General features: G+C 37.1%; 1 protein-coding gene across 2 annotated transcripts; it reads right to left on the bottom strand.

The window, feature by feature from the left end:
* Positions 1-3,856: 3,856 nt before the first annotated feature.
* gpr37l1b (G protein-coupled receptor 37 like 1b) lies at positions 3,857-10,603 on the bottom strand. 2 transcript variants are annotated; one of them, XR_015709479.1, is made up of 5 exons: positions 9,338-10,603; positions 7,992-8,300; positions 5,898-6,269; positions 4,758-5,783; positions 3,857-4,621 (listed from the first exon to the last, which is right to left on the bottom strand). XR_015709479.1 is itself a non-coding variant. In XM_087782309.1 (4 exons), exons 1-4 carry the CDS (start codon positions 9,890-9,892, stop codon positions 5,610-5,612), a joined length of 1,410 nt encoding a protein of 469 aa, XP_087638435.1. In that variant the 5' UTR covers positions 9,893-10,603; the 3' UTR covers positions 3,857-5,609. The 2 variants fall into 2 exon arrangements, 1 of the variants encoding a protein (XP_087638435.1); XM_087782309.1 differs by having other exon boundaries at positions 3,857-5,783.
* Positions 10,604-14,583: the final 3,980 nt, after the last annotated feature.

Raw genomic sequence — 14,583 nt, 5'->3', positions numbered from 1 at the left:
TAAAAAACCTTTAGTTTTCGTTTTTTTCCATTAAAAATGTTTCTTTTTTTTATTGCAGAAACGTTTTCTCATCAACAAATAAAACGGTTAAAGCAACGTTTTTGATCGATTAAAAAAACTTGAATTTTTTTTTTTTAATCAAAAATCCGTTTAAACTTAAATCATTTTTGTAGCTGTCAGTGACTTTAACAGTGCAACGCGGGGTGTAATTCTCCTGATTGAACACCAGAGAGCAGCAAACGTCGTCACTATTCAACAATGAGCCTGAACAATCTCTTGAAGTTTAATTTAAGAATGTTGGTGACGTCAGCGCAGCTTCTCTCCCATGATGCAGTGGACGATGGGAGATCATTGACAGAGGAAGAGCTGGAGTGGGTTGTTCTCAGGGGGGAATCAAAAGCTGAGTGTCAAAAAAACAAGTGAAGAAGTTGGACGGAGAAAAAAAAAAGAAGTGGTGATCTGGTCACTTGGCTTCAGGGGTGATCGGCCCCCTGATTAAACGCCCTTTTCTCAGCCCGGCCGTCCCCCCTCCCGCCCGCCCTGAGGTTCTATCTGTTCCCTAATGTCGGTGAAAGTGTGAACTTTTTATATCCTTCCACAAAAGAGAGCGGCCTCGGCACTTCCTGTTCGTGATGCGAAGGTGGTCCAACCAAGCCGGGGGTGTTTGTTCGAAGCCAGAGTCAAATCTCGGGACCCCAGGCCCCGTCGCCATGGCGACGTGACAACGGCGTCCCTCCGTCCCTCCTTCCCTCGTCAGCTTTTTTCCCCCCGAAGAACAAAAGCAACTCTGTGCTCTGGGTTCTCTCGCCCCGTGTGAGTGTGAGACATTCAGGTCAGATTAGTTTGTGTTCGTCGAGCCTCACAGGAACTCTTGTTGCTCCTCGTTCACAGCATGAGTTTAAAGTTTAAAGACCCTTCTCTGGACACGTATGACCAAGATATGCCTGATGGGAAGTGTAACGTTTTAGAGCACGGGTGTCAAACTGGTCCAGTAAAAGGGCAGAGACGGTGCAGGTTTTGGATCCAACCATAAGCACATATAGTTGAACCAATCAGGCGTCTGAAGACAGAAATCAATTAATTGTCAGTCAGGTGTTGCTTGTTTAAGCTCACACCTGATTGGTTAACTCATGTGTGCTTGACTGGTTGGAACAAAAACCTGCACCGTCTCGGCCCCTTTTCCTGGACCAGGTTTCAGTGAATGTTGATGAAGAACAAATGATTCTATTTTGTTCAAGACTACCATCTGGATCCACAAACATTTTGAAGTACTTTTTTTTTCACTCTTCGTGAGAACGGCTGTGCTTTCATCAGGCCATTTACCTCTGACTGATGCCTGCTGTCCGTTTTCTTTTGTTTTCTTCCACAAAAAAAAAAAAAAGGTTAATATATTGCAAATTTAATGACTTACTACGTGGCCTAGAAGTGCTAAACAAATTCACAAACTCATGAAACCAATTCACAAACAAACGAAACAAATTTGCCAAAAAATCTGAAACAAATAAAGCAAGTTTGGAACAAATTTACAAACTCTGACACAAATTTTGAACATTTGTTTCTTGAAAAATAAATCTGAAACAAACTTACACAAATTATTTCCTGAAAATGTCAATTACTTGAGATTACTCTGAAACTTTACACTTTCAGAAATTATGAGTTTTCAATTAGTTTTGGGTAGTTTTCATTTTGTTTCAGAGTTTGTAAATGTGTTTTATGTTTTTTTTTAAATGTGTTTCAAGAAATTGTAATATAGTTTCAAGTTTGACTCCTAAACTCAGTGTTTGTAAATTAGTTTTTCACTTCTGGGCCACCGTAGTATTCCATCGAAGCTGCTGCTACATGAGAATTAAACTATTTGTTTCTGGCTCCCCCCGCTGTTATATAAGTGTAATTGCAACAGTGTAAACAAAGTAAAAATTAAGGGTAACCCTCAGAGTGGGAAAATTAATTTCCAGATTAAAAGAGATAGTTTTTTCCTGCCAAAGAATACTTAAGCCTTGATGGAAATAAATGCAACCATCGTCTCCATCCCACTGTGTGGTCGGGTCCCCCGTGCAATTGAATAGTGTGCAGCTTACATGTTGTGTTGGTTTACTCCGAGTTTCCTCCCACAAGCGGGAAACACACAGGTTGATTGAAATATCGTTGTGAATAAATAAAAATACAAGGTATAATGTTGGTATGAATATATATATGGGTTTAAACAAGCTGCTTGGCAGAGGTCTTGGCTCTCTCATTGGAAATCTCATTGTGTTGTTTTGTTCTAAGGTTTGGAATTTGAATATTGACTTCTCTTCGTAATCGGGATGAAATTGTTGGAAGTTTGACTCGATTCAACGCGAAGCTACAAACTTACCGTCCCCTGGACTATTTAACCCGTCGCCGTCGACCGCCGGGAGGGGGATTCGAACCCGTGACCCCCTTTGGGTTTACGTAAGCGCGGACCCCCTCTCGGTTCCCATCCACTGTTCTGCGGCGACGCTCTGGCATGACCAATGAAGGTCTAGTCGAGGCTAGTGAGTGTTGGTGGCTTCATTAGCGAACAGAGGCGTTCTGTTCCGCGGCGAGCGAAGTCTCATCACTACTAATGAGAGCGACTTCTTCCCTCCTTTGTCCGACTCGCACAAGCTGCTCTGAAGCTCGAAAAATGCGCAAAAATGCCATTTTTTTGGTCTTAAATTTCGAATCTGGTTGCAGGAATCGCTGGTGTATTACAGTCGTGATAATCGAAGCAGCCTTTGAAGCTGGACTGTGTGTTTCTCAGGAGAGTCTGGGCTTTAATCCCATAGCGACGGGACGGTTCTCTGGTCATTGATATTCTGCGGGGCAGCTCAGCTCAGAAGCAAGAAGTTCTCATTGTTTCTGATGGAGGAATATTTCCTTCTTCAACATTTCTTCCTCCACATGTCCATGGATCGTTTTTTTAAATGTATTTAAAATATGATGCGAGTGAGTAAAGTTGATAACAGAGCAAAGATATACTTGGTTAGATGATGTTTTTCTAGCCGATCTATTTGTTGATAGATACAGATAAATAGGTTTCACAGTTTAGTTTTTAAAGGGTGGAGAATAATGAGGAATCAAACCAGCAACTGATTCAAAAAGACACTCCAACTACTTCTTCATAAATTACTTAAATGAATATTTTAAAAACATTTCAGTCACTGCTGGAAGTAGATCAGTGGCATCAGAAAATTGATTTAGACATTTTAAATGATTAAACTTTACTTCTTTTTTTTTTTACAAGTGTTTTTAAAAATAAAAAAAATAAAAAATTGAGGTCAATAATTTGTTCTTTTTACAATGCTTGAAAGTTTTTTTCTTAACTATAAAGTTCGATATTCTAATTCTTTTTTGTCCAGTTGAACTTTTATAAAAAGAAATATTAATAAAAAAAAACATATTGAATTTAAAAGGCTACGAATTAAAAAATAATGAATTTAGAAAAAATATTTTTGAATCATCAGACTTGGAATATCAAACTCTGTGTAAAAAAAAAAAATGGATTCATTTAAAAATATATATATTTTTAATTAAATTATTCAAAATCAAATTGAACATTTCAATATACAAATGATTCAATCTTTAAAGTTATTTTTATTATTATTATTCAATAATTTCTGTATTGAAAGGTTTATTTGTTTTTTATTGAATAATTATTCAATAAAAAAAACAAAAGTTAATCTTTCAATACAGAAATGATTGAATTAAATTATTTAAAAACTAATTTAATGCACGTTTTAACATTTGAAATGTAAAATTCCACCATTTAATATTCGAATTGCACGTCTGAAAAAACATCATACAATCATTTAACAGACTTTAACTTCACGTCCAAAAAAATATAAAACTACAATAATTTTAACAACCATTTTTTTATTCCCATTTTTTTTATCGTTTGATCATTGAAATCCACTTTCACATTCCAGGTCAGGGTTATTGATTTACAACGACTCCTCTCTACAGTTACAGTAACCGTTAGCTTTGATCTACGCTGCTACGCTAAAGTCATCTTCAAAGGAGTCCAACATGTGTCCTACACGTCAATCACACCTTCATCCTTCGATAACTTGAAGCTTCTCCAGGAGGTCCACCATGTTGGACTTCCAAAAAATAAAAACGGAACTCTTGACGCGGACCCTCGTGTTTAGCTTAGCAGCCCGACGACTCCTCGGAGTCCTTCACTAGTGCAAGTATCTCTTCGACGTTTCTTAAGATCTTCCGTCCAACAAAAAAGAAAATGGGGCTCGTGGAGCAGAACGAGTCCGAGAGGAGACATGAGAGGAAGAAGGAAAGATCTTGACCACTTAAGAAAGATCTGAAGATGTTAAAAAGATCTTGAAATCTCTAAATATACTTGACATTTTTTTTAAGATTTCACGTAAGAACTTTCTTGAGGTCTTTTTGGAAAGAAATCTTGAATTCTTAAAAATAACATCTTAAAATTAAAAAAAAAAAAATCCTTAAGAACTTTCTAGAAACTTTTTTATAAAAGCTTCTGTAGATCTTTGTAAAAACTACTTGAGACCTTTAGAATAACTTCTTGAGATTTCTTTCTTTTTTTTACTTTTTAAGATCTTAATGAGAACTTCTTGAGTTCTTTATAAAAACTTCTTGAATTCTTTATATAAACTTCTTGAGTTCTTTATAAAAACTTCTTGAGTTCTTTATAAAAACTTCTTGAGTTCTTTATAACATTTCTTAAGTTCTTTATTTAAAAAACTTCTTGAGTTCTTTATTAAAAAACTTCTTGAGACCTTTATAAAAACTTCTTGAGTTCTTTATTAAAAAACTTCTTGAGACCTTTATAAAAACTTCTTGAGTTCTTTATTAAAACACTTCTTGAGCTCTTTATAACAACTTATTTTGCTCTTAATAAGAACTTCTTTAGCTCTTTATAAAAACTACTTGAGCTCTGAATAAAAACTTCTTGAGCTCTACATAAAAACTACTTGAGATCTGAATAAAAACTTCTTGAGATCTTTTTAAAAAAACTTCTTGAGCTCTTTGTAAAAACATTTTGATATCTTCATAAAACCTTCTTCAGATCTTTCCAAAAACCTCCTGAGCTCTTTATAAAAACTTCTTGAGCTCTTTATAAAAAACTTCTTTAGCTCTTAAGAAAAACTTCTTGAGCTCTTTATAAAAACTTCTTGTGATCTTTATAAAAACTTCTTCAGATCGGTCTTAAAAAGTTCTTCTGCTCTTTATAAAAACGTCTTGAGATCTGAATAAAAACTTCTTGAGACCTTTATAGAAACTTCTTCAGATCTTTACAAAAAAGTCTTGAGATGTTTTTTAAAAACATTTTTAGATCTTCATAAAACCTTCTTCAGATCTTTCCAAAAACCTCTTGAGCTCTTTATAAAAACCTCTTGAGCTCTTTATAAAAAAACTTCTTGAGCTCTAAATACAATGACAAGATTTTGAGGTTTTCCTAAAAAGATCTTGATGAGGCAACTTTTGCAAGATCTTTGTCTCCTTCCTTCATGTCCCTCCAGGGGCTCCACAGGGCAGGGGTGACCTTGGCTGCAGACAGAGAAACACAAAAACACTACGATGTAGAAAAGACGCGAGGAAAACGAAGGAGACGACGAGGGAACGCAGCTCTAGCTGGAAATGGACAGAATGGCAGATGTGTCTTTAGCCTTGTCGTAGAAGATGGACGTCTCGTTGGAGGTCTTGAGTTTGGCGTGAGAGCAGCTCGGGGAGCCTTGAGCCGTGGTCCTCTGACACTCCTGACAGCAGCAGCAGCAGCAGTCCATGAACGCCTGGCCCAGAGCCTGCAGACAAGACCCCCGTGAAAGTCCGCCGTCCAACATCCCCCGTCACTCGGACCATCGCAGCACGACCAACACCACCGTGGAGGCGGAGCTCCACACCACCTCCAGACCTACCTTACACAGACACAGCAGCAGCACCGGGGTCACGGACGACTTGAAGAACAACAGGAAGTGGTTGAGGAGCGCCAGCATGGCGGCCGTGTTCTCGGAGATGGTGATTTTGGTGTAGGCCAGCGTGATGCCGCACACGTGCTCGGGCAGAGCGCAGATCCCGTAGACCACGGCCAGGGCCAGCAGCGTGCAGTTGAGCTGGCGCTCCACCACCTGGTGCTGCTGCCGCTTCTGGCTGGACGAGCGATCCTCCGGGCCGCGCTGCTTCTGCGCCGAGCTGGAGTCGCTGCTCACGTTGCGCGTCGCCATCTGGCAGAGGACGGTGAAGAGGACGGGGAGGCAGAAGTAGCAGCCGAAGCACCACCACATGCGGCCCTGCAACGACACGGAGGGAGATGAAGCATGAGGTACGGTATGTGTCTTGTTAGGATATATTATTATAATAACAAGGATATATGTGTAGTGTTGTCGAGTACTTGACTCTGGTGTTGCAGAATTTACAGACCACATGACTCTTGATGAAGTCGTAACTACTTTCATTTGTTTAGAAACCAAAATGTGTCCAAACATCAGCAATAAAAGCTGCTGGAGTCGACTGTATCCTCTCGTCCTCAGTCATCAATGTTCGTATAGCTGCAGAGGACGTAATGACTGCTGCCAATATAGTGAATAAATATATCTAGTGATACTTAAATGTAAAAAAAACTTTATTTAAAAACTTCTTGAGATCTTTATAAAAAAATCTTGAGATGTTTAATAAAACTTCTTGAGATGTTTTAAAAAAAACAACTTCTTCAGATATTTCTAAAAACTTCTTGAGATCTTTCTAAAAACTTCTTGAGATCTTTATTCAAAAACTTCTTGAGACTTTTATTAAAAGCTTCTTGAGATCTTTCTAAAAACTTCTTCAGATCTTTATTCAAAAACTTCTTCAAATCTTTATTCAAAAACTTCTTGAGATCTTTCTAAAAACTTCTTGAGATCTTTATTCAAAAACTTCTTCAGATCTTTATTCAAAAACTTCTTGAGATCTTTCTAAAAACTTCTTCAAATCTTTATTCAAAAACTTCTTCAGATCTTTATTCAAAAACTTCTTGAGATCTTTCTAAAAACTTCTTCAGATCTTTATTCAAAAACTTCTTCAGATCTTTATTCAAAAACTTCTTGAGATCTTTCTAAAAACTTCTTCAAATCTTTATTCAAAAACTTCTTCAGATCTTTATTCAAAAACTTCTTGAGATCTTTCTAAAAACTTCTTCAGATCTTTATTCAAAAACTTCTTGAGATCTTTCTAAAAACTTCTTCAGATCTTTATTCAAAAACTTCTTGCGATGTTTAAAAAAAAAACTGATTGAGACCTTTATAAAAACTTCTTTTGATCTTTATATAAAAAAACTCTTTATATTTATTAAGAAAACTCTCTTCAAATCGTTATAAATATTTCTTGATACATTTCTAAAAAACTTCTTGATATATTTATAAAAAAAATTCTTGAGATCTTTTTAAAAATGTAAAATATCTTTATAAAAAAAACCTTGTGGAGATCTTAATAAAAAACTTCTTGATATATTTATAAAAAAAACTTCTTGAGATATTTTTAAAAACGTAAAATATCTTTATAAAAAAACCTTGTGGAGATCTTAATGAAAAAACTCGAGATCTTTATAAAAAAGTTCTTCAGATATTTTTAAAAACGTAAAATATCTTTATAAAAAAAACCTAGTGGAGATCTTAATGAAAAAACTCGAGATCTTTATAAAAAACTTCTTCAGATATTTAAAAAAAACAAAACAAAAAAAAAGCTCAGCTCTTTTTAAAAAAACTTCTAGAGATTTTGACTAAAATAAAGTATTTCCCACTATTTAGTGAGATAATTAAAAGTGAAAAAGTATAAAAGTCATAATAAAAGTTGTAAAAAGTCCCATCATGTCTTAATAAGGCAGTTTGAGTTCCTAGCGAAGCAGTATTACCTCGGTTAACAGGAGGGGGCTCAGCACCTAGCCCTGAGGGGACCAGTGCTAAAGTGTTTAATTTTAAGTAGAAGAAAATGGAAGTAGACAGAAAATAAGAAAGTTTGCTGACTCTGCAGGAACTCACCTGGAGGTACCTGAGCAGGAGCGAGTGCAGGGAGTCGGGCAGGTAGTGCGACAGAGGCGAGGAGGAGGTGATGGAGCAGGAGTCGGCCGGCTGGCCGGCGGAGGGCGACTCGCTGGGCGTGAGCTGCCACAGGAAGATCTCGGGGCTGGACAGCAGCAGCGCCGTCAGCCACACCAGCAGCAGCTTCAGCAGCACCGAGCGACAGCGCTCGACCCGCCGGGCCTTCAGGTGGGACGAGCTGGTGGCGGCGTGGAAGCGGTCGATGCCGAGGGCGCAGAGAGTGAAGGAGGTGAGACCCAGAGACACCACCTGGAGTACAAGAGGCAGCAAGTATTTAATCACAACGACATGCTAGCAGCTAGCATCACTCTTATTGTGACAACATATATATATATTTAAACTTTCTGTTACATAAATATATAGTTGAAATGACACTTTTAATGAAACTAAAATTATTTTTTAATTAATAGCAATTGCCAGGTAGTTGCAAAGATAGCATTCGGTCTCCATGGCAACCAAGTTTTAATGAAAGCAGATGAAGGTGCTGCCATTTGTCACTCCACATACTTATTCCCATGTTAACACGAAACGCATATATAATTTCAAAAGAATGTAGGTTCTGTACCGTGAACATGAGTTAATTCAGAGTAAATTGTTCGGATCGTAAATACTTTAAAAATGTTTATATATTTCCTGATTATTTTTAAAGTTGATTATTTATATAGAAATATAGGAAATGTTTTGTTTCTGTTAGTGCAAGAAAACTAAAATATAAAATTCAAGCACATTTTTTCAAATATTCTTTATGGTTTTATTGATTTGGCTGTATAATATTATATAATAATAATAACAATAATGATCAACAGATGTGATTGGTTAGCTGGGCGGCAAAGCATTACGGAGCTATTCTAAGAGGGTGGTTAAGTGAAGTTTGGTCCTTGTCAGAAAATATATGAGTGCTTGAGTGTGTTTATATTATTATACTTTTTCCATCTTATTTATATTTTTATTTAATATCGTTTTTACCAATTTCTTTACCGTGAATAAAACATGTTCTTGGCAGAGGTATGCACTGGCCCAGGACTTTTCTAGTTCTTTTTTTCAATATTAAAAATTCTCTTAACTCACATCTTGTATATAAATAATATATATATTAAGAATTATAACTATGTTATAAAAAGCCTGCTGAAATGTTTTTAAATTACAGTATATTTTAAGTTTTTTTCTTAATTATTATAAACTGTGTGACAAAAGTTGTGTTATTTAAAAAGTTCCTCCAACACAAATTCAACTTTCCTTCACATTCATCTCTGATAGATCGCACCACATATATAAGCCCCGCCTACCTCCATATATGGCACCACGCGACAGGTGATGTCACCCAGGATCCTCCTCTGGGTGAGCTGGTTGAGGACCACCACGGGGAGGCAGATGATCAGCACCAGGAAATCCCAGAAGGCCATGCTCGCCAGCAGGTAGTTCCAGGCCGACCTCATGTAGAAGTTGTTCCACACGATGCACATGACCGCCATGTTCCCCACCACGCCCACGGCCAGCACCAGGCCGGCCAGGAACAGGATGGCGTAGGCCACGTAGGAGCTGTCGTCCAGCGGGTAGAAGGGGTTGACGAGTCCGGGCGTCTTGTGGGTCTCGTTGCGTCGTCGGCCCGACGCGTTGAACCCGCTCGGCAGCGGCGTCGTCACCGTGTCGAACTCGAAGGACTGACCGAAGGTGGACTGCTGCTCGTCTTCGTCCGTGCCTCGGGCCAGACGCAGGTGCTGGTCCCGGTCCAGGTCCAGGACCTCCTCCACGCGAAGGCCGCCCCTGGAGGAGAGTTTGTCGAGGCTCCTGGCCTCCGTTGCCAAGAGCGACAGCAGCAAGCACAGAGCCACAGAACACATGATGACAAGTAAAGCTTCAGAGATAAAAAAAAGAAAAAAGTCCCGGATCTGTCAAAATCGACAAGAACGTTCGTGAAAGTTCCTCTCACGCTCTTCTTCGTTCCCTCTCTTCTCACAGTCGGACTCCTTCTCCGTCCATCGGTGGTCCCGGGGTCTCCGGCAGGAAAGGTGCAGCAGACTGGACTGGACTCGTCCTGCAGCTCTGATGCTACTCTGGGAACTCGTCGCTTCCCCAGTTTGCCTGGATGGAGCTTTTGTCAAAACACACACATCCACACAGGCATACAAACAAGGTTGGCACCGGCCTGGAGTCTGAGCACAATCATGCATGCACACTTTTTGTTCCGCCGACTTAATGCGCGTCTGTGCTGCCACCTACTGGTGGAAACCGTTCACAGCGACACGATACTATTTCACAATAAATCATAATAAACTCACCTTTCTATGGGTTTATATTTGTCTCATAAATATGACGACGTGCACAGAGGATCCATAAATGTGACCTCACCTTGGCCCAGCTACAACACAAGGGATCCCACAAGCACATTTGTTTTGGGGTCTTCGGGTCACCTTGACCCTGAGATGACACAAGGGTTAGAAAACATTTCAAATATTGAATTGCTCTTATTTACTTCAATACTGTAACCACTGGACTACTGTTAAAATAGTTTATTTATTTTTGATCAACCAGGAGATGACAGTAACGTGAAAGTAAAGTGGAAAAGCGCTATATAAATAATAATTACTTACTTACTTACTTACATCTGGGACTTGAACATTGAAAGACATATTTTCTTAGCACTAACTTATATACATTGAAAAGTTTAATACATCACTTTTTTGTTTGTTTTTGTTTACACATTATTTATAGTCTTACATATAAGAGGTTATTCTGAAGAACGTACTACCTCAGAGTAGAAGAGATGTATTTTATTTGATTACAAATTTGACTATACAGAAATAAAACGGTATTTTCGTTGAATTAAAATGTTGTTAGTAAACACTCACAATGACATGCTTAGTAAGAAACGTATTTTTGATTAAAAGATCGAAATAAAAGCGTAGCTGCGGAGTTTTTATAAATGGCGCCATCTTGTGGCTGACACTTGTCACTGCGTGTGGGTCTACTTCATTTATGTCTTATCCCTGCTAAAATGAGAAGTTCATGCCCTTTTGATTTCCAAACGGCTCTTGACTTCGGCTTTGAAATTATAAAAACATTTTGTCATCACACATGCAGCTATCTTTCTCTCCTTCATTGACCTCATTTTACTTTCATCTCATCCTCTCCACCTGCCTGACCTTGTTTCCATGAAAGAAGATCTATGTGAGAAAAAAACATTGCTTTCTCTCGCCAGATATCAACAGACACATCTTCAATGTTTGATTTGTCACACGTGTTGATGCAGCGACGCTGCCTCACGGTTATGTATTTGCTGAGTGGGCGTGTTTGAGAAACTGCTTGACAGCTTTTAGGTGCAAATTCTTCGTGGTGTTTGACTAGTGGGTGTGTTTATGAAGAACCGTTTTAAAAAACCAAATCAAGAGCTGGAGCTCGACTGTGTGAGGAAGTGATGGATCGTTGAACATGGTCCTGCAATACTGCGGAAGGTATAAAAACTTTATACCTGTGGTCAGGTATAAAACTTGTAGAATGATAAATAAACGTAAGTTGACACAGCAAGTATTTACTTAAGATTAAGATTACTACATTTGCCTTAAGTCTAAGTTTTTCTGCCTATGTACTGTAGATGTTGGGAAATTTTTATTTATTTATAAGATTATCTCCCCAGGTCAGTGTAAATTTAAGGTTTTACTTAGTGACAATTTCTTCCCAAAGGTGGTGTTGAATAAATATTTACATACTTAGTGTAGATTTTATTTTTTACCGTTTGTTGACATCAACATTTACAGTGTATCACATCACGAGTGTGTTTATCGATCTTGTTCTTCCGGTTTCCTCTGCAGCCACGGTTCAAACAATCTATTTAAAGAAAAAAAAAAATTATATTGTAATAAAAAGATAAAAAAGAACATTTTTTAATTAGACTGTTCTATTTAAATGTAATGTATATAATTTTTATTTAAAAATGTTTTATTTGTATTTACATTTTTAGTCTGATTTCAAATTACGGATGATTAATAACATCATCATTTTAAAAGTTTTTTTTTTAAATTGCTATTTAATGTGTATGTGAAAAAAGCAATTGTAGCACTTTGTGTTGTTTGTTTTGTACTTTTTGTTGACATAAACATGTAATGTGTGTTTTTCTACCTTGTTCATCCAGTTGCCACTTTATTGACACAGAGAAAAAAAATGTTTATACAAGAAAAAGATATACAGTATATAAAAATATATAAATACATAAAACATATATTTTAAATAAGTACTTAATGAAACAAAAATGTTGGTTCCTGGACTGAAAACACATTTCATAGTTAGTCAAACAACATTTTTATAAATTTTTTCTGCTAAATTTTAAAATTTTATTGTATTTTAACGCAATGTTTCCAACAAGATCAGTGCGGCAATAACTATTTTTATTACATGTATTCTTTAAAAGAGTCAAATCGTTGAAAATGGTTCCGTTTATTGGGTCTTAGATAAAGAGGCTTCTCTGTCTGCAGATGTGTCAGGTGGCAGCTCTGAGGTCAGTGCACTGTGTCTGCAGCTCTATATAAGGCTGTTTCTCTCATGGAAATATAGAATGGGTCAATACACACAAACACACACACCTTATTAGGGAGAGATGGTTGAACTTCTTTTCCCAGAAAATCTGATTTAAATCCCCAAATGCATCTAAGATGACCGAAAAAAGTCAGAACTTTGCACGACAACTTTAAAAGGAAGAATTCATATTTTTTGGTCTCTAAATTTCTGCTGCTTAAATATATATGTAAAAATATTGCAATAAATGTTATTGTAAGTATTATAACATAGTAAGATTACAGATAGTGGAAAGATAATTTCAAAAATACATTGACTTTAATCTAGTTTTAAATGGTTATTTTCGACGATAGAAGGAGAAGAAAACGTACATTTCAACTGCAATTTGCTATTTTTTCATTAGCAATACAATTCTAATGAATACAGTTAATTATATTTATATAATTATAATTATGTTGTCAAGTCAAGTATTTAAAAAATTAAGCAAATGTTACTTATACAATTAAAAAGTTTTATACTCACAATGATGTTCAATTTTCATCGGAGCGGACTTCCTCGATTTAAGATTAATTGAAAGAGCAGGTGCCAAAGTGTAACTTAGCGCCTCTAGTGAGCAAATCAGGAAGGTGCATTATTATATATTTCCATGAACGTTCAATAAATCCTCATCTATTTGTGATTCAATTAGTTATTTTTCTCACCTGCATATATTTAAACTCTCTTTGTTAAAAGTATTTTTGGTGAATTAACCACAGTATTATAATAAAATATAATAAGATGTTAAATCTGAGTTTGCCGCAACTAAGAAGTGTTTTTAAAAAATATATAATTTAAATTAAAACACCTGTTAAACTCCCCGTCATTTCAAGTCTTATGTGGTTGATATGGTGACCCTAAAAATGCAGGTTATATAAATCAGAATGGGAAACTGTTATTTTTGTTGTGACGGCAGTACAGAATAAAAGAATGAAATCAGACATAACACAAAAAACATTAGTTTATATTACCTAATATAAAGTATGTTTCAATTTATAACTGCCCATTGTGTGAGTAAGTCAACGCTAGTCCAACATAACTCAACATTGTTTCAAAACTATTTAAATAAATCCATTATTTTGTGCAGCGTACAGGAACTACACATCCTTAAGAACAGAGCGTAGTTCTGCTCCTCCACAGAAACCTTGGAAGCCATTACTAGCAGCTGTCACCATGACTAACGCACACACGCACGCACACACACACACTATAAATTTCTTAGTAAAAGGGATAGAGTTGAGAGGAATACTAAGCAGATGTAAGGCAGTGTTGCTGTGTTGTGCAGAGACCAGGAAATAAGCGTAAAAACTGTGATTTTTAGCAACAAAAATGAAACATATTCCAGAGGAACAGTAGAAAATATACACTTGAAATGTCAACACACGTGTGTGAGATGCATACAAAATGATTAACTTTAATAAGTTAAGTTATGATTGTCTCTGTATACTTCAGTCACATTTTCGTATCATAAACGTTGGAACACGCGTCTTCACTGTACTCCAACAACACAGGTACGACACCTGAATACAATCCGGCTCCTTAATTAGAAAAGAGAATGGATTAGATGTGATTGACAGGATGGCAGCGAACCAGGCATGTGCGAGCGAGTGTGTGTCGGATCCGGTGAGTTCAAACTGGTTTATTGGAGCAGAGTTGCAGCATCGAACCTGCCACCAGTCAGTCGGCTGCCTGCTGCTTTAACTGCTCAAACAGGAAGTTCACCCACCTCACTCAACACAAGAAAACACACACACTCACACACACCACACACACGAACAATCGGTTCTGAAATAGTTTCTTCTTTTCTGCATGTTGCACAGAAGAGTGGTTAACCACGAAAAAAAAACACAAAATGTCCGGTTCATGCACTTTAATCCCTCGCACGTTTTAGTTTTTCATGAGGTTGTTTATCTTTAGATTCCTTTGGACGTTTAAAGGAATGTAGGTGTTGAGCATTTGCATTGCAGACACTTGTTTAGTTGACAGA

Source organism: Callionymus lyra, chromosome 19 (assembly GCF_982586985.1).
Source record: "Callionymus lyra chromosome 19, fCalLyr1.hap1.1, whole genome shotgun sequence".
In the NCBI taxonomy this organism is placed as follows: Eukaryota; Metazoa; Chordata; class Actinopteri; order Syngnathiformes; family Callionymidae; genus Callionymus; species Callionymus lyra.
The sequence above is the reverse complement of the archived record's forward strand: the minus strand, read 5'-3'. Positions and strand labels throughout refer to the sequence as shown.